This window comes from Sceloporus undulatus, chromosome 1 (assembly GCF_019175285.1).
Source record: "Sceloporus undulatus isolate JIND9_A2432 ecotype Alabama chromosome 1, SceUnd_v1.1, whole genome shotgun sequence".
Classification (NCBI taxonomy): Eukaryota; Metazoa; Chordata; class Lepidosauria; order Squamata; family Phrynosomatidae; genus Sceloporus; species Sceloporus undulatus.
Genome location: NC_056522.1, coordinates 48,719,947 through 48,738,703, shown reverse-complemented (window position 1 = coordinate 48,738,703; position 18,757 = coordinate 48,719,947). Strand labels below are relative to the sequence as shown.

The following is an 18,757-nucleotide window of genomic DNA, read 5'->3' as shown; positions in this document are numbered from 1 at the left end:
GCTAAATTTAGAGGATATTGTTCACAGCTGTTCAGGTGATGGTGCTGCAGAATGCTTACCCTGTAGGTCTAATTCTTTGTAGATTATACAACAGATGTGATGGGGTGGGTCCTAAAGTGGGCCATGTTGATGCATAAGAGTTAAGCTCATTTCCAAGATGGAATTTGCTGATGAAGTCACTGGTAGGTGTACAGGTATCAGATTATACCAAGCAATGCATACCACGATGGAGAAGCAATAGAAACACACCACTAGTGAGGAGTGGAGAACCCCTTCCCAATTCTCAGCATGTCTGTCCTCACCACCTTTCTTCTCAGGTGATAACCAGTGTGTGCTCCACATGGAGAGAAGGGCAGTGAAAGACAAACAGTGAATGTGGATGTAGATAAAGTTCTCATTAACATTTATTTTTTAAATTTTATACCCACACACACTACGTGAGGGGAGATAGCTTGCCTGCCTCTTCCTGGTTTGGTGTGACCCTGTCAGACGTGCACACTGTATGCGGCTTCCCGCTTACGCGGAAGCTGTGCAACAATCTAAACAGTGTTGCTTGCGCATGCACGCCACCACCACATGCACATACCCCATTGTTTCCTATGGGGCATGAGCATATGCACATTTCCCCTTATTGGGGGGGGGGTCCGGAATGGATCCCCCAGCGTAAGGAGAGGGCCCACTGTAATTATTTCTATTTTTTCTTAAGTACAAAGTTACTGGGAATGGATTGGCATGGAATAACATGAGAGTTAACCATCTAAAACATCTTGGTCATAGAAGGGTAGCATAGGTTGGTACACTCCTAGGGTGTGATACTGTTTGCTGATATCTTCTTTCTTTTCATCTAGAGTGGCCATGACAATAAAATTAACTGTGTACGATGGCACCAGGACAATGGTTGCTTATATAGCTGTTCAGATGACAAAAATATCGTGGAATGGAACATAAGAACATGCAAAGTGAAATGGTGAGCCCAGCCTCATACATAAAATCGACATTACGTACTCCATTCTTTCTACTGTTATATATGGCTTAGATTGGTATTCTGTATGTTTTCACATTGAACATTCAGATGTTAAAAAGGTAGCCATTGCCTTCCAGTTTCCTGCAGATATTTTTGATGGTAACTGTCACAATCTCCATTCATTGGCCATGTTGGCTGTGGTGGGTGGAAATTGTAATTCATAACATCTTGAGGGTAAAGGGTTGCCTACCCTTGAAATCTGTGTTCCCTAAGGAACAGGAACTGGCAGTCATTGTTTTCCACTGGGGTGGATAAAGTATACAGTATGGTGGTTAAAAAGCTAGAAGCTTTGGTAAAAATATATGCTCAGCTGATTTCCATTTGAAGCACAAAAAAGATATTTTTTCCTCTAATGTTTACAGCAGAGTTTTCATTATATTTAGAAAGCTCATTAGTAATACAAAGGCAATACTTTCATGAGAGGTGGTATAGATAAGAAGTCAAAGTAGCTAGGACTGGAACTGGTGGTGATTCACACACTGCCCAACTTGGCAGTTCATATGAATGGGATCATTTTTCTAAGGCTAAGTGCTTCCTAGGATGAGAATGGGGTCAAGAAAGGGTAGCTGAGCCTTGGATTTGTGAGCAGCATCCAAACCAGTGTTTCCTTACCTCTGAGTAAGAGCCATCTATGTTGTGCCAAGGTCAAGTTACACCAGTGCTGGGTTATGGTAAGCACAGAAGTGTGACTAGGGTTATTTTGTCCATCATAATAGGAAAGTTATAATGATAGTTGTTTATGATGCCTCATCCTTCTTGAGGAATCAATTTGTACAGAAGGTATCCACCCACTATTCGTCCCCATATGGGCTACATAAAAGGGATGAAGTCAGACATCTTAGCACTAAATAAAAAGTCCCCATCGTATTTATATTTCAAGCACCACTGTCAAATATATGTTAAGTGAAATACACTGCTGTGATGATATCCATGTGGTTTCGCTCACCTCTGATTTGCGGTGAGGACAGTTTCCTCTTGGCTGTCTGAGCAGACTTCGTAGAAAATGTAATTTCCCAGGATGAAGGATATTCTGTAGAATAATTGGAGTAGAATGACCTGAAAAATTATATGTATATTTTTGTCCTTTTGGTATTAAAACTAATGGAAATGTTGGAAATGGATAACTTGACAGCACTTGTAAAACATAACGACGTAGAGAAGGTATAAAGAATGGTCTAAGATGGTTGATTTTTGTAAGAGAAGGTTGAAATAATGAACAGGATTTCTTTAAAGGGTTACTTTTTGTATAAACAGTTCAATAAGTATATGTTTTGAATGAAAAGTCCCAGGTAAACTTGATCATACAAATAGACAATCAATAATGAACTATGACTGTTTGTTTGGACACTTTTAGGGAGGTGGAAGTTGATGATAATTTAAGCTACTTTAGGGGGGTTGTATTTCATAAAATATGGAATGTTATCTCCAATGTTTATGTAAAACTTAAATGTTTGTATGTTTGTTTGTTTTATATTTTTTTTAAAGAAAATCATAAATAAAGTAGAAATGGTAAGATAAAATAGCTTTTAAATTTGGGGAGTGACATTGAATGTAAGCTAAATAGAAGAAATACATTTGTCAAAATTAAGAGAGTTTTATACAGTAAGCACATTATACGTAGCTTCAAGCTTATGCTGAAGCTACGCAACAAGTAAACAAACAAATGGTGCATGCACCGTGAGCACGCACCCCATTGTTTACATTGGGGTGTGAGCATACGTAGAATTCTCTTTACGTGGGGGGATCCGAAATGGATCTCCCGTGTAAAGGAAGGGCCCACTGTACATCCATTTTATTTTAGCCCCAAAATGAATTATATAAAAAACAATGGTAATTAAAAGTAGGTGAGTTTCCAATGGCAGGTGTTTCCACTGTCAGCTGAAGGACTACCTGTTTCCCTACATGTTTTCTTATGCATTTCTGTAATTGTTACCTCTGCCGGCTAGCCTTGTTTTAGATGAATGTTTTTATGGATTTTACTTCTTTTTTTATGTCATTCTTTCAGCATCTGTTTTTATCTTGAGCTACTTTAAGGATCTAAATAAGTAAAAGAGGTATATCAGTGTTAGGAATAAATGTATTAATAAATAAATAAAGTGAAAACAAAACAAAACCAAAGGTAGCAGCGATAGGTGGAGCTTGGTCCCAGTTTAAGTGTTATAGAGTTGCTGCTTCTCTGACCACCTACATTTTGCCTGTATTGTGCTAAATTGATTGTATGAATTGGTTCGAGATTTAGAAATACGTACCTGGATGTGTCTCATACATCAAGGATTTAATCCAGACAAAATAGTATCAAAAGATTCCTTGAGGTGCCTATAATGTGGACATCTGGCATGAATTTACTGTATAGACATCTGGCATGAATTTTAAAAGATTTTTAAAAAAAAAAGATATAAATTTTTACTCTTCTTTGGTTCTCCTAGATGCATACCTGAGCTAATAAAATTTGTTGGAGATGCTGCACTCTCCAAGTAATAACTTGCAATATACAACCACTTATTTCACTGAGAAGTGGGTCTGTTTAGTTATTGATCCAGTATGGTTATGACTCTGGAGAGCAGAGTGTGAATACCCCTGGGTGACTTTGGTTTGGGCAAGTCACAGTCTTTCACCTCAATGGATGGCAGTGGCAAACCTCTGAAGAAACATGCCAAGAAAACCCTGTGATACTTTGCCTTAAGGCTGCCATAAGTTGGAAATGACTTGGAGACACAAAACAACAGCATGTTGGTACCATGCTTCTGTATGTTTAATTTGACTGGCTTGTTGGTTTCAACCTACAGCAACCCTGTGAATGAGAGACTGCCAAGACACCCTATTATTAACAGTTCTGCTAAGGTCTAGTCTATCTACCAGTAAGTTGGATAGATAAATAACAATCCTATGCAATTCATCATCTACTCAACTTGTGTAGGATTATTATTCATCTATTGTGTTATGAAGGTTCTCCGTCCATACATGAAGATTTATGACTGACTGCAAAGAACCATCTGACAGGAAGACTTACCCTGGTTCTCCCTTTCCCCAAATCTAACTCTACACAATTCCTGAGGATTCCCCAGAGAATGGGGAAGATTGGCAAAAAGCTGCTTCTCCCGCTCTTACCAGCAGGAATAATATCTGGATCCTGCCCATTGTATATGGTTCTATTTTAGCTTTATTAAATAGAAGGAACTCTGCTTACATTGAAGCTCACAATTATTTTCCCTTTACCATTAGATGCCCCTGGTAATAGCACACATGCAGTTGGATCAGCCATATCAGTCAATTGTAACATTGGAGATAGTCTTTAAAATATATATGCTATAGTTTTAAATAACTAATTCACCTCACTAGCACTCAGAATGGTAGTCTGTTCTGACCATATTGGTAGGGAGTAGAAAAAATATGTGCAAGTTTTCTTTCAATCTCCATCCCTTCAAATAGGTCAGAATGGGTTACTGTTTTGAGTGGTAGTGAATGCTTGAGTTGCTAGAACATGGCATTCTAGTTTGGGAGGAAATACTAGAATGACATGAAGGTAAATCTCACACATTGCATTGGGATTTGCTTCCTATTTTGTTTAAAACTGCAGTTAGAAATGTTTGAGTAGCTCCCATGTGGATGCTTGATTGCTATGCAGCTACCAGGGTTTCTTTGCATGTTATAGTGTACTCAGATGTCTTTTGCATACTGTAAATATTTTCACAGATGCAGTGTAAAATCATAGATAAAGGGAAGATCAGATGTTTTAGGTACCAATATAGCTATGTGAACTTGAGATATCTTGTAATATTATTATGGTAGTGAATCTCCCTTTATTCATTTCAGCAATAACTGTATTCCTGACAGAAACAGAGCTACATGATCATTAATCAGTTAAAGCTTTCAACTATATTTTAAAATCAGCTGTTGGCAATATTTGTCATTTTCTGGAATGAAAAAAAATTCAGATCTTACCTTTATGGTTTCTTACCTTAAAAAAACATAAACCACAAAGGATACACACACACACACACACACACACGTACGTTTTGGTCATATTTTATTAAAGTGCATTTTTTGAAAATAAAAGCCTACATACTGGCTGCAGCACTATCACATAATAGCTTTATGTGTTACTTTTTTCCTCTGTCTGCTCTGAAGAGAGTATCTGTAAAGAGTGATATTTCTTAGGGCTGTTCCTAAAATTAAATATTTGTGACTTTTAAAAAATTGAATTCACAGCAGATACAAAAGTTGTTAAGTCCCCCCTCATGGTGAATTGGATTGCCACCGTGCAGATGTATATTGGTGTAGGGCAAGAGTTGTTAATCATATTTTAGCGTCATGGCATGTGGTAACATTGTCAGTGTTCTGCTCAGTTTTGATTACTTAAATTTCTTGAGTTTTATCTGCAGAATCGGATAATACACTGCATCAAATAACTAAGAATATTTGAGAATTGGACTATTGTCCTGCTATATTTATTCCCCTACAGCACAGATGAGGTGTAAACTATGAAAATTGCTCCCTCATTTTTTTAAATACCGTATTTTCCATCGTGTAAGACGACTGGGTGTATAGGACGACCCCCAATTCTTCCAGTTAAAATATAGAGTTTGGGATATATTCGCTGTATAAGACTACCCCCCTTCCAACACACACCAAATAAAAATTAAAAAAACATCAGATTTGATTTCAATATGGCAATTTTAATTCAAATACTTATGACATGCAGGTACTTAGCAGGAAAACTTGTTGTATACAAAGCCTGCTTGGATTGGTCAGCTCTCCCTGCCTGCCCAGCCCTTCCTGTCTCCATGATTTTCTTCTACCGTACTTGTACAGTGCCGCCCTTGCTGCTTTCATATGGTCACCACATATGGAGGGTATGCGGCCGCGACCGTTTTTGAGCTGCCCCCACCATATGTGGCAACCACAGATTCTCCAGTCTGGCTTGGAAGTTTCAGCCCTATAAGACGACCCCCGACGTATAAGACGACCCCCAACTTTTGAGGAAATTTTCCTGGGTTAAAAAGTAGTCTTATACGCCAGAAAATACAGTACTTGTTTAGGCTTTGTTCATTGTGCTTGATTACATATTTTGGAGATTTAAAAAAATGTGTATTTTTAACTTAACGTTTCTCCATACCTTCTTGCTCTGATGTTTTAAATAAGTCTCTATTAACTCTGCATTGTTCTTAAATTTCTCAGCAAATGGAAAGGAGATAACAGCAGCGTGACCTCACTGTGCATCAGTCCTGATGGGAAGATGCTTCTTTCAGCTGGTCGATCTATCAAATTGTGGGATTTGGAGACCAAAGAAGCGTACAGAGTATGTGCTTGTTTTTGGAATAAAGAGGGGTACAGGAAAGATCCATAGTTTCTTAATCCAAAATGTGCTGCTTTGTTTCAACCCATTTAATATAATTTTAAGTCGTTAGAGACTGCTGGAAGGATTGCTGTGATGATGCTCCAAAATGTGGTTTCAACTGGCTGACAGTTGAATGAGGACAAGAAATTCCTTGGCTGTGTCTGAGCACTGCCAGCAGCTCATAAAACATGCACTGAATTACAGAAAACACACAGACTATGCCTAGTATGTGTTGTTTTGAAGACACTACCAGTTCTGAAATCCTTTTAATAAGAAAAAGCTAATAAACTGTAATTCAAAGTACAACATTTTTTTATGCTAGATGTTGGATATCATTGTTTTGGGAAGCAGTTTTACATCTGAAGTTAACAAAATAACAGGGTAAAACAATGAAATATCTGCCTTCTGTATATTATCATGCTGCATGCTATTAAGTTCAATGCATATTTGAAATAGTTATTCATATGCTAATTGACATTTGTGTGTGTGTTGTGTGCCTTAAAGTTGTTATGGTGACCCTTAGGCCTATCAAGGGGTTTTCTTGGCATGTTTTGCTCAGAAGTGGCCTGCCATTGCCTTCCCCAAGGCTGAGAGAGTGTGACTTGCCCAAGGTCACCCAGTGGTTTCATGGCCAAGCTGGAAATCAAACCCTGTTCTCCAGAGTCATAGTCTCAACATGCAAACCGATATGCCACACTGGCTCTCATTGACATTTGTACTTGGAAAATAATGCAAATAAAGTATTGAAGATTTCCCCCCTTCCCCCATGTTTTTCATATTTTGAGATAGGTAACTGTCTAATAAATAGACAGTGTGTTCTGTTAATAGGTATTCATTATCATTATCATGGTGGTTTTTTTTGTTTTTTGCTTTAGTTGATTAAAAATAAATTACTAACATTAAGAAACCTACTTATTAACCAATTTAACTGTAGTTAAAAAGTATGATACAATGAATATATAGAAGAGAGTGACCCACTATGGTGTAGTGGTTTGTGCTTTGGACTGTTACTTGAGATAAAGTTCAGATCCCCATTTGGCCAAGGCAACACATTGGGTGACATTGGGGAAATCACACTCTCAGCCTCAGAGGAAGGCAAAGGCAAATCCCATCCGAACAAATCTTGCTAATAAAACTTTTTGATAGGGTCATCTGGGGTCACCATAGGTCAGAAACAACTTAAAGTTACACAACAACAAGACTGGCAGAGAAGCAAAAGTAAACTTACTTAAAATTTAAATTTGGGTATACACTGGACCCTTGTTATACGCTGGGGTTTGGTTCCAAGATCCCCCCCGTTTAACAAAATCCATATATGCTCAAGTCCCATTAAATATAATGACATAGCAAAATGGTGTTCCTTATAAAAAAATAGAAAATCAAGGTTTGATATTTGAAATTCATGCTTTTTTTAAAGATGTTCAAACCATGTATGCTTGAATCCATGTATAAAAAAATCTGTGTATAAGAAGGACCAACTAATAACAAATTAATTTAAATGTTCACATATAGTGAGTATGATAAATATGACTTTTCTGCATATTTTAATAGTTGCAAATCTGTTTAGAGTTACTTTTCTCTCTGTCTGTAGTTACTCTGCTTCTTTACTTTTGTATAATTTTTTTTTTTTGACATACTGAAAATTCCTCACAACCTTAAAATTCATGCAGGCTTATATGAGCAAATACTGCCTTTTCACATAGCCTTGGCTCAAATGATATAGAGCCTTATAAGTCTTTACCATCACTTTGATTTGTCATTGGGTCTGATTGCTATCCATTGAAGCTTGTAACAGAGTAGTGGCATGCTCCCTCTCAACTGCCCTGGTCAGCTTTCTGACCACAACTTTTTGGACCAGTTTCTGAACATTTCTCAAAAGAAGTCTCAAATGAATCTCCTTTTAGCAGTCCTGTAGTCTATTTGTCATGTATCACTGGGGCCAGAAACAAATAGTCAATTGCATTGGCAAATTAAAAAAAAAGGTATTTTTTTCATTTAGTAATATACCTAATTACTTACAAAGGCATGAAGATATCCTTAATAAATGGAAGATCCTCGGTTAAGAATTTTGAACTTATTGCAGTACACTGCCAAATTATTGTGCAGGTTTTTCTTCAATTCATGGGTACATGAACTGGGAATATTTGATTCTGTCATATATACAAATGCAGTCTCTCTGATTACATAGAAATGGCAAGATGTTTATCTCTGCCCCAAAGTGTACTAATACACCATTAGAGAAAACCCATTTTCATTATATTTCCTTCTCCTTTCTGTCTCATCATTCAGCCCATTAATGTTATCTTCCTTTTACTCTCTAGAAAGATGAGTATGCTAAAGTAGTATAAAGTAACAACACTGTGAGATCTGGATCTAGTCTACTGAAAGGATTTCTTAAAATGATTTGTTCAAGCTCTCATATGGAATTGCATTCCTCTTCTTTTGATAGAACATTCATTATCAATTTCTTTCTTCATCTATGTCAAAGACAAAACTTAAATTCCCAACCACAGTTTAAAAGCTTATTGCTATTGGATTTAAAAGTTGTTCTCTTTCATATTGCTTACTTTCTTTTCTAAGATTTCTTGGTAAGAAAATATCATTATTTTTGTTAGAATCTTGTTTCTAAGAAAATTAGTTTGAATTTGATTGTTGATCAGATCTTTCAGTTTATATTTTTATTGTGGGTTGAGTATTACAATGTTGCTGTTTTTGTCTTCCTGATCAAACTTAAATGAAATTTCTGCTTTAGTATTTCACAGGACACGCTACAGCAGTTTCAGTGCTTATGTTCATCACAGTACGGCCTCCAAATGAAAACCAGCCCTTTGATGGAATTACAGGGCTCTATTTTTTATCTGGCGCAGTGCATGACAGGTTACTCAGTGTATGGTATGTATTTTTTTTTCTGACCGTAGCAGTCAGTATATGATAAACAAGTAGGGTCTGAGATTGTTCTGTTGAATAAGTACAATGTCAAATGAGCTTTCTTCTCTTGATACTTCAGAATAGAAATATATTTCCTGTGCTCTCTGAGTACACTGCACATATTACATTGCAGTATGATTCTTGCATTTTCCATGTGAAGCTGGAATTTTTAAAGAAGTGTTTTCTATTTAATAGATATATTCTAAATTCTGTTTTAAAATGTGCTGTTTTATCCCAAGGCAAGTAAGATCAGACAGGAAAGAAAAGAATGCTGTGATGAATTTCACAGTTACAGATGAACCAATCCATATTGACATGACAATATCAGAAAGCAAAGAGGAGGTAAGGAGTGTGGCTCCTGTTGTAACTTTATGGAAAACATTTGTGCTTAGATCTGATAGATGTAATTAGCAGGATAAATTTTTAAATGTCAGTAGTTAAAGCAAATCTGAGTTAAAAGGCAGGTTGAGCTTTGGTACATGCAAACACCTCCAAAGTGTAGATATAATCTCTTTAAATGAAGTAGTTTTTTCAGACACATTCAGTAAAAGATTTGTATTTTATGTATAACTAAACCATGTTATGAATAATGATTTTGCATAGTGTATTAGTCCATTGTTTTGTAGTCTTCCTACTAGACTTGAGGATTAAGTTGTCATCAAGCAATCTAACATGGAAGGATGTACAATCGGCCCTTCCCTCATGCAGGAATTTGTTCTGGAACCCCCTTCCCCGCATAAGGGGAAAAACACACACACTCAGATCCCATTAGAAGTAATGGGGCTTGTGCCTGAGGTGGGGGGGCGCCCACGTATAAAGCGGGCGCACTGTATACAGGAAAGGCATTCCTCAGTTGGTTAGGTCCAAAATGCTTTTGGTTAAGAATGTGCCTCTGTGTCCCTCCATGGTTTTTTTGACCTGCATTAGCTCTAGCCAGTATAGCCGGATATGAAGAATTATGAGGTAGAAAACCAAAAAAAACGGAAAGGGTCAAAAATATACATAAGGATTAAAAGTGTATATAAGTGCATATGCAAGTATGTACAAAAGAAAGGGAAGAGTGTGACTATGTGAGAGAAAGGCAGAATTTGTGTGGGAGACTATGTGTGAATGAAAGTATTTGAGGGAGAGAGTCAGAACACACACACATTCTGTCTCCACATACAATCACACTCTTCATAATTGTTACATACTCGCATATGCACATGTGTATGAGTGTGCGTGAGGGAAAGAAAGAATGAAAGGGCATGACTGAGTGCATATCTATCTGTCAGCATTGATATATGTGAGTGTGGCTGTGTGAGTGAGACAGTATGTGTAAATTTTAAGTGTGCTAAGTATTGAATTTATGAAACTGCTCTAATTTGGACAATATTATTTCCTTATAAAATGTTAAAATATGAATATACAGTGCGCCCTTGCTTTACGCAGGGATCTGTTTCGCTGTCCCCGCGCCTAAAGCAAATAACACGTATGCTCAAGCCCCATTGACAATAATGGGGCTCGTGCATGCAGTGCATGTACAATTTTGTTTCTGTCACTCGGATAAGCTGAAAGCCGCGCAAAAGGCACCCGCGTGCAGTGTGGGCACACTGTATATGAAAGTACAAACAAAAATATGCCCAATAAGAAAATTCTTTTTATTCATATATTATGGTTAATTCAGGGTGGGTGGGTAGGTGGCTGATGTCTGCATATAGATGTAAAGGGTCACAAGTAGAAAAAGTTTGAGAACCACTAGGCTAAAGTAATATCCAGATTATTAATTACGTTATACTTTTCGTCCTGGGCCCTGGCTGGTTGACAGGTGATAAATAAATGCCTTAAGGCTTAAATAAATAATGTAATGGCTTAGTGGTTAAGACACCAATTCTGATAATTGGAAGGTTGGCAGTTAGAGGCCTGAGTGCTGCATGATGGGGTGAGCTCCTGTCTCTAGTCTCAGCTTTTACCAACCTAGCAGTTCAAATGCATGCAAACGCAAGTAGATACAAAGTACCACTTCTTGGTGGGAAGGTAACAGTGTTCGGTGCAGTCATGCTGGTCACATGACAACCATGGTAGTCTTTGGACAATGCTGGCTCTTCGTTTTAGTAACATAGATTAACAACACCCCCTATAACCGGTTACAGCTGGACATTCATGTCAAGGGACTACCTTTACCTTTTAATGATGTTGGTCTTTTGAAATGATTATGAATTCCTTATTTTCAGCCTGTGAAACTGGCAGTTGTATGCAGAGATGGACAACTGCATGTATTTGAGCAAGTTTTAAATGGGTAAGTTGATATTTATATTTGTTTTGCAATGGATTCTGTCTTATCAGAGTCTGTGGAGGTGTAGTGAGGCAAATCTTAATTGCGACAAAGTATTTGTTGGAAGTGTGAAACACTGAAGATTTTTATGTATCATAATTAACTTAAGTCCTGTTGATTGTAATGGATCTAGTCCAAATATAACAAGTCTGTGACTCCCACATAATTGAATGTGTGGGAGCCACTACCAGAAAGAACCTGTAAATAGTGGCTACCAATGCAGGTTGAGTCGCCTTTATCTGTTAATCTGAAATATTATGAAATCCAGATAGTGACACCTTTGCTTTCTGATGGTTCTGTGTGCAAAAACTTTGTTTTCTGCACAGAATTAATCATAAATATGTTGTGTATAAAATTACCTTCAGGCTATGAGTATAAGATGTACATGAAATAGAAATGAATTTAATGTTTAGACTTGGGTCCCACTTTCCTCTCCAAGATATCTGATTGTATTATATGCAAATACTCCAAAATCTGAAAAACTCCAAAATCCAAAACACTTCTGGTCCCAAGCATTTCAGATAAAGGAGGCTTAACCTGTAGCTACAATAGCTATGAGATTATGAAATTAGAATAAGGATTATGGAAAGACAGGTATGCAAAATGTAAATATTTCACAGTTCATCTGTTCACTATGTTCTTCCTTTGCAGATACTGTAAAAAGCCGTTGACATCAAAAAGCACAATCCAGATAGCAACACCTGGAGACAGTAGTGATTCCACACCAAAGCCAGTCCCTATTTTAGCAGCTGCATTTTGTGCAGATAAGGAGTCATTGCTACTTGTATATGGAAACTCCTTACAGCCTGTTCTTGAGAGAGTGGTATGTCAACCTTTCTGAAACTCAAAGTGGAATGTAAAAAAAGCCCAGTGCAATTAAGGAAGCCTATTTCATGTGCTGTGATTTGTCTCATACTCTCAGTAATATTTTATTCAACCATTATTTTGCTTTAGAATTAAAACTTGGACTTTTAAAATCCCTTTTATTTGGGAATCAATTATCTGCAATTTAAGAATTATTATTTGATTGGGATTAGTCAACAACCTGAACATTTTTGGTCCAAGAATGGAAAAAACCACTTGTGTGTTTCGACTGAAAATTGTTATGCCATGTGAAGGAACTAAATTTTTGATCTGTCCTTTTTATAGTCTTTGAATGCTACAGAACCGCACATGTGCTTAGTAAGGGACATACAGAAGACTTTGACACTTAAAACAGAAATGGCTATAACAAAGGTGAGGCTTCAAATCTGTCTTAATTTTTAATATATTTTTGGAGTGATAATTTTTCTAAAGGAAATAGTGGTGGTGGTAGTGGTGATAAGAAATACATTGAGGAAAAATGTCAGATGTATAATAGCATAACAGGATGTTGTTTTGATTGCAACTTGAACAACATTTTAGTTATTAGAACAATTATTGTTTACATACTTCAGTTCCTTCATGTATAAATCTAATTCATGGTGTGCAGAAGCATGGGAGTAAATGTCATCTTTGTCTTAAGTATGCTTGTGGTTTCATGTTTCATTTCTTAAATTTTATTTCTGTGTTCCTGCATGGCAGGGAGTTGGGCTGGGTCTCTTCCAACTATGTGATTCTATGATTTGCTTGCATGGTAGTGAAGATGAACAAATGGGGGCTTTTCTACAAATCAACATAGAGCGTTTATGATAATCTAGTCCCAGAAGTTGGGGAAAATATAAGGATCCTTGGGTGTGCTATGATGACCTTCATCTTGGTTTCACTTATCTCTGAATTCCAATGATGACACATTCTCTTGGCTGTCTGAGCATGCCTAGTTAGCAGTGGAAGGAATTAATGTTCACATGTCTCTCTATTCTAGGAGTGTTTGTCAAATTAACATAATGACTTTGAATTTGTAATTGTTGCTAGTATTGTAATCTCAAAAATTCTGTTTGAAAATAACGGGAGAAGTTAGCTTTTTTCACATGTTAGATATATGTATGTATCTGTTCTGGTACATGTGAATCTAGGAAACATATTCAAGGGTAGCATATTGGCCATGCAGCAAAATACAATAAAATCTAAAATCCATGAAACAGTGATGCCTTTATGGAGCCAACCAAAAAACACAGATTACATCCTGCAAAATTTTGAAGCTTGTACATCTACTGTACATACTCATGTGTATATAAGTCTAGAAATTTTAGTCAAAAAACTGACCCAAAAAACCTGAGTCGATCTATCCACAGGTCAATGTAAGTACTGGACTTTAATGCTTATTTAAAAAAGAACCATTCCCTTTTGAAAGGCAAGAGTGTAATATGTCCTGGAAACACTGACCCCACTCCCCTATCTACTCTCATCTGTCCAGACTTTAGGATGAACACAAGCAATTATATACAGTATGCTGAAATTTTTAAGTTCTTTGGTATTGTTTTCCTTTGTTTTCAACCTTTATTTTTTAAATTTTTTATTATTAAACATAACTATACAGATTTATAATGTCAGCTTTATGTTTTTACATTATATTCATTCCATTACACATCACTGAAAAAATTACCATGTATGAAAAAATGAAAAAGCTAACTCCAAAGTAACTACTTCTATGTTCTTCTGCTACATTGTTTTATCCTTTAGATCCTTTGTTGCATACTCCTAGGTTTAACCCTTGACATATCCATGGGTCATATCAAAATCTGTTATTTTGATCCCAAAACCTGCCCTCAATTTATACATGACTTATAGCTGATATATGTAAGGAGAGCTTAATATCTTATGTAATAACTTACTGGGTAGCGAATTAAAATTTTAAGATATCATATTTGACATTTTTGTCTATTAAATGTAATTTGTATAAGAACAAGCTCAGGCTGACTTTCTAACTAAAATCCTAGGCTACAATTTTGAAATAATTCCTGTTCTGTCCTGCTGTAGCTGACTATTTTTGTGTAGAGAGTTGCTTGAACCACATGAGATCCTTTATTTTAGACAAGTTACGTTGGTACTGTTGGACTTTTCCCTAATTCAATATTTAATTTATTACTCAGAACTAAAGGAGACAAAAGCCATATAAGTTGTCATAATAAGAAAATAAGAGGGTTTTTTGTACTGCTTAAGATCACAAAGGAAAACCTATATGGAAAATTGAGACATGTTCACACTGTAGGAGTTGGAAGAGACCTCAAGGGTCTTTCAGTCCAACCCCTAGCCATGCAGCAATACACAATAAAAGCACCCCTGACAGATGGCCACCCAGCCTAGGTTTAAAGACCTCCAAAGGAGGAGATTCCACCACACTCTGCGGCAGCGTATTCCACTGTTGGAACAGCTCTTTCTGTCAAGAAATTCTTCCTAATGTTGAGGTGAAATCTCTCTTCCTGTAGTTTGAATCCATCGCTCTGGGTCCTATTCTCTGGAGCTGCAGAAAGCAAACTTGCTCCATCTTCAGTATGCCATCCCTTCAGATATTTAAATAGGGCTGTCATATCACTGTCTCTGCTTTTTTGGTATTTTAAAGCATTGAAGAACATAAGAAGAACTTTACTGGGTGAAACCAAAGACCTATATAGTTCTTCGTTCTGTTCATAAAGTGGCCAGCCAGTTGCTTGTAGTCTCCAATCAGAAATGATATGAGCAATCTCCTTGGAAAGGAGTGTGTTGGGAGCAGAGTTGGCTTCCCTTCTCTTGGTACATCATCCTGCTTGCTACCTTGATTCCAGGGAGCTGTCTGAACCCATGACCAATCCATTGCCCTACTACTTTGAAGTAGAGTTGTGCTTATGGATGTATGGCCAGTTCTTTCTTACAGGTCACTTTGTAGGATTGTGACTGCTCTCAGTCCTATATAGAATATTAATTGAAAACTTCCTTTAAGGATTTTAAAACCCATTTGTAGAATTATCAGGCATGCTTTCTGTAAAAAAAGTTTAAATTTCTGTTTTAATTCTTGCACAGATTTTTGAGGTAGGATAAGATCGAAATACTTGTTGCAATATTTGGAAGGTAGTTGTACTTAATCACATGGAATTTTTTTTTAATTAGGTGAAAACCCCTGTTGTTAATTCAGAAGTTAAAACTCTAGTGCCTGGAATTCCTGGACATAGTGCTGCTGTCAGATCTACATCTTCTGGGGAAAAAATTGAAACTAAACGGAAGCCAGGTGGTAAAGAGGTAAGTTGGTCTCTGTGCAGTGTGCTTAATCTAATAATAATAATAATAATAATAATAATAATAATAATAATAATAATAATAATAACAACAACAACAACAACAACAACAGGATTTATTTATATACTGCCCAATCACTGGGAATCCGGGTGGTTTACAAGAGAGGGGATAATAGACAGTTCCCTGCCCTCAGGCTTACAATCTAAAAGACACAATACAAAAGGAGAAGGGAATGGTGAGGGGGGGAGGGGATCAAGTCCAGCATTCTTCTCTCCCTCTGAGGCCTGGACCAAAGCAGATAGACCAGAGGGAGGGCTCTTCTTCTTCAGGCTAGCCTTGATGGAGCTGGGCTGGCCTGGTCAACTTCCTCATAGGCTGGAAGATGACAGTTACGAAGGGAGGAGCCTCTTCTTCCAGGCTAGCCCTGATGGAGCTGGGCTGCCTGGTCAACTCCCTCTCAGGCTGGAAGATGACAGTTATGGAGGGAGGGGTCTCTTCTTCCATGCTAGCCCTGATGGAGCTGGGCTGCCTGGTCAACTCCCTCAGGCCGGAAGATGACAGTTATGGAGGGAGGAGTCTCTTTCTTCAGGCTAGCCCTGATGGAACTGAGCCTGTCTGGTCTAGGCTGAGTGCTGAGTTTTCATTCATAGATACATAGAAAACTGCTTTATACTTAAAGAGATCATTTGTATATCTAGCCAGCATTGTCAGTTCTGACAAACGATGGTTCTCCAGAGTTTCAGGCTGGATTCCTAGTGATTCCCCGGTTGTCTCTTACCTGGTGATTCCCTGGTGGTCTCCCTTTCAGAGAGATTTATCCCTCCTTAGCTTCTGGAATCAGATGAGATTGGAGTGTTCAGGGTGGTATGGTGGTATTATATCCCATTTGTTTCTATACGCATTGGGAAGGGGAAAGCATTTTAGTTTCTTAGGCGCAGTTCATTTTAAACTATTTTGGAGAATTCCCAATAAACAAACAAGCAATTATGGGCAAACTTTTTTTGAAACAAATCTTGCCTCAACACTGATAGGTTTAAATTTTTTTAAAAAAACCTCTTTTATTTATATCCTGCTTTTTGTTAAAATAATAAAATACAGCAATATATACAATCTCTCCCTCTTAAAAAAAGATTAAACAGTTCTAGCAATTAAAATTACAAACAATAAAATCTAAAAACAATAATACAATAAGAGTGGGCAGAATCATCACATATATACGTATATGGGGGATCTTTACATGGCCGGGTGCTATTCCAGGAAGGCCTGCCAGAAGAGATCCGTCTTGACAGCTTTCTTAAAGCTATCTAGTTTGGTAATTTGACGGATCTCGTCCAGCAGGCCATTCCATAAGATGGGAGCGACTGCAGAGAAAGTCCTCTGAGAGGTCACAGTCAATGTGGTCTTTACAGACTGCAACAAATTCCTCCCAGAGGATCTGAGTTCACCGGGGGGGGGGGGGGGGTTGTACGGAAGAAGGCGTTTCCTTAAATAGGTTGGGCCCAAGCCATGAAGGGCTTTAAAGGTAATGAGCAACACCTTGTACTGTGCCTGGAAACTAATAGGCAGCCAGTGGAGTGACTTCAATATTGGTGTAATGTAGTCACTCCTGGTTGTTCCTGTAATCAGTCTGGCTGCCATATTCTGTACCAGTTGAAGTTTCCGGATGAGGCACAAGGGTAGCCCCATGTAGAGTGCATTGCAAAAATCAAGTCTTGAGGTTACCAGTGAATGTACAACAGTTTCGAGGTCACACAGTTCCAGGAAAGGGCACAGCTGACATCAGCCAAAGCTGATGACTGGCATGCTTGACTGTCACATTCACCTGATTTCTCATATGAAGCGACAAATCAAGAAGCACCCCCAGACTGCGAACACAGTCCTTCAAAGGGGAGCGTGAGCCTCTCCAGGACTGGAGGTTGCAGCCCAATACCTGGTTTAGGGGCTCCTAACGTAAGTACATCCGTTTTCTCTGGATTCAACTTAAGCTTGTTTTCGCTCATCCAGTCCATTACTGCCATAAGACATTGATTAAGGAGAGAAATGTCATCTGTTGTCGTTGCTGATGACCGCGACATGGAGAAATATATTTGAGTGTCATCACTGTACTGATAACACCCCGCCCCATGTCTATGGATGATTTCTCCCAGCGGCTTCATAAAAATGTTGAATAGAATCATAGAGTTGGAAGAGACCGCATGGGCCTTCCAGTCCAACCCCCTGCCATGCAGGAAATCCAAATCAAAGCATCCCTGACACATGGCCATCTAGCCTCTGCTTAAAGACCTCCAAGGAAGGAGAGTCCACTACACTCCAAGGGAGTGTTCCACTGTCGAACAGCCCATACTGTCAGGAAGTTCTTCCTAATGTTGAGGTGGAATCTCTTTTCCTGTAGCTTGCATCCATTATTCCGGGTCCTATACTCCGGAGCAGCAGAAAACAAGCTTGCTCCCTCCTCAGTATGGCATCCTTTCAAATATTGAAACAGGGCTATCATATCACCTCTTAACCTTCTCTTCTCCAGGCTAAACATCCCCAGCTCCCTGAGTCATTCCTCATAGGGCATGTTTCCAGACCTTTCACCATTTTAGTCGCCCTCCTTTGGACACACTCCACTTTCTCAACATCCTTTTTAAATTGTGGTGCCCAGAACTGGACACAATATTCCAGGTGGGGCCTGACCAAAGCAGAATACAGTGGCACTATTACTTCTCTTGATCTAGATACTATACTTTTATTGATGCAGCCTAAAATTGCATTGGCCTTTTTAGCTGCCGCATTGCACTGTTGACTCATGTTCAACTTGTGGTCTACTTGGACTCCCAGATCCCTTTCCCATGTAGTCTCATTCAGCCAGGTGTCACCCATACTATATCTGTGCATTTTATTTTTCCGCCCTAAGTGCAGTACCTTACATTTCTCCGTGTTGAATTTCATTTTGTTAGCTTTGGCCCAGCTTTCTAGTCTATTCAGGTCAATTTGAATGTTGATCCTGTCCTCTGGGGTATTAGCTATTCCTCCTAAT

At 38.1% G+C, this 18,757-nt stretch overlaps 1 protein-coding gene and 3 non-coding genes across 4 annotated transcripts in view; all 4 read left to right on the top strand.

Annotated features, from left to right (window-relative positions):
- Nucleotides 1-18,757, top strand: part of WDR43 (WD repeat domain 43) — a 47,300-nt gene that overhangs the window by 13,455 nt on the left and 15,088 nt on the right. Inside the window, 8 exon segments of the mRNA XM_042477672.1 lie at nt 849-967; nt 6,203-6,323; nt 9,115-9,254; nt 9,530-9,632; nt 11,504-11,568; nt 12,256-12,427; nt 12,754-12,840; nt 15,610-15,738. Coding sequence (XP_042333606.1) covers nt 849-967; nt 6,203-6,323; nt 9,115-9,254; nt 9,530-9,632; nt 11,504-11,568; nt 12,256-12,427; nt 12,754-12,840; nt 15,610-15,738 — 936 coding nt within the window.
- Nucleotides 1,938-2,015, top strand: LOC121920135. The gene has a single exon (XR_006101666.1). It is a non-coding gene; the product is annotated as a small nucleolar RNA SNORD53/SNORD92 (small nucleolar RNA).
- Nucleotides 6,448-6,531, top strand: LOC121920137. Its single transcript, XR_006101668.1, has one exon. It is a non-coding gene; the product is annotated as a small nucleolar RNA SNORD53/SNORD92 (small nucleolar RNA).
- Nucleotides 13,320-13,397, top strand: LOC121920136. The gene has a single exon (XR_006101667.1). It is a non-coding gene; the product is annotated as a small nucleolar RNA SNORD53/SNORD92 (small nucleolar RNA).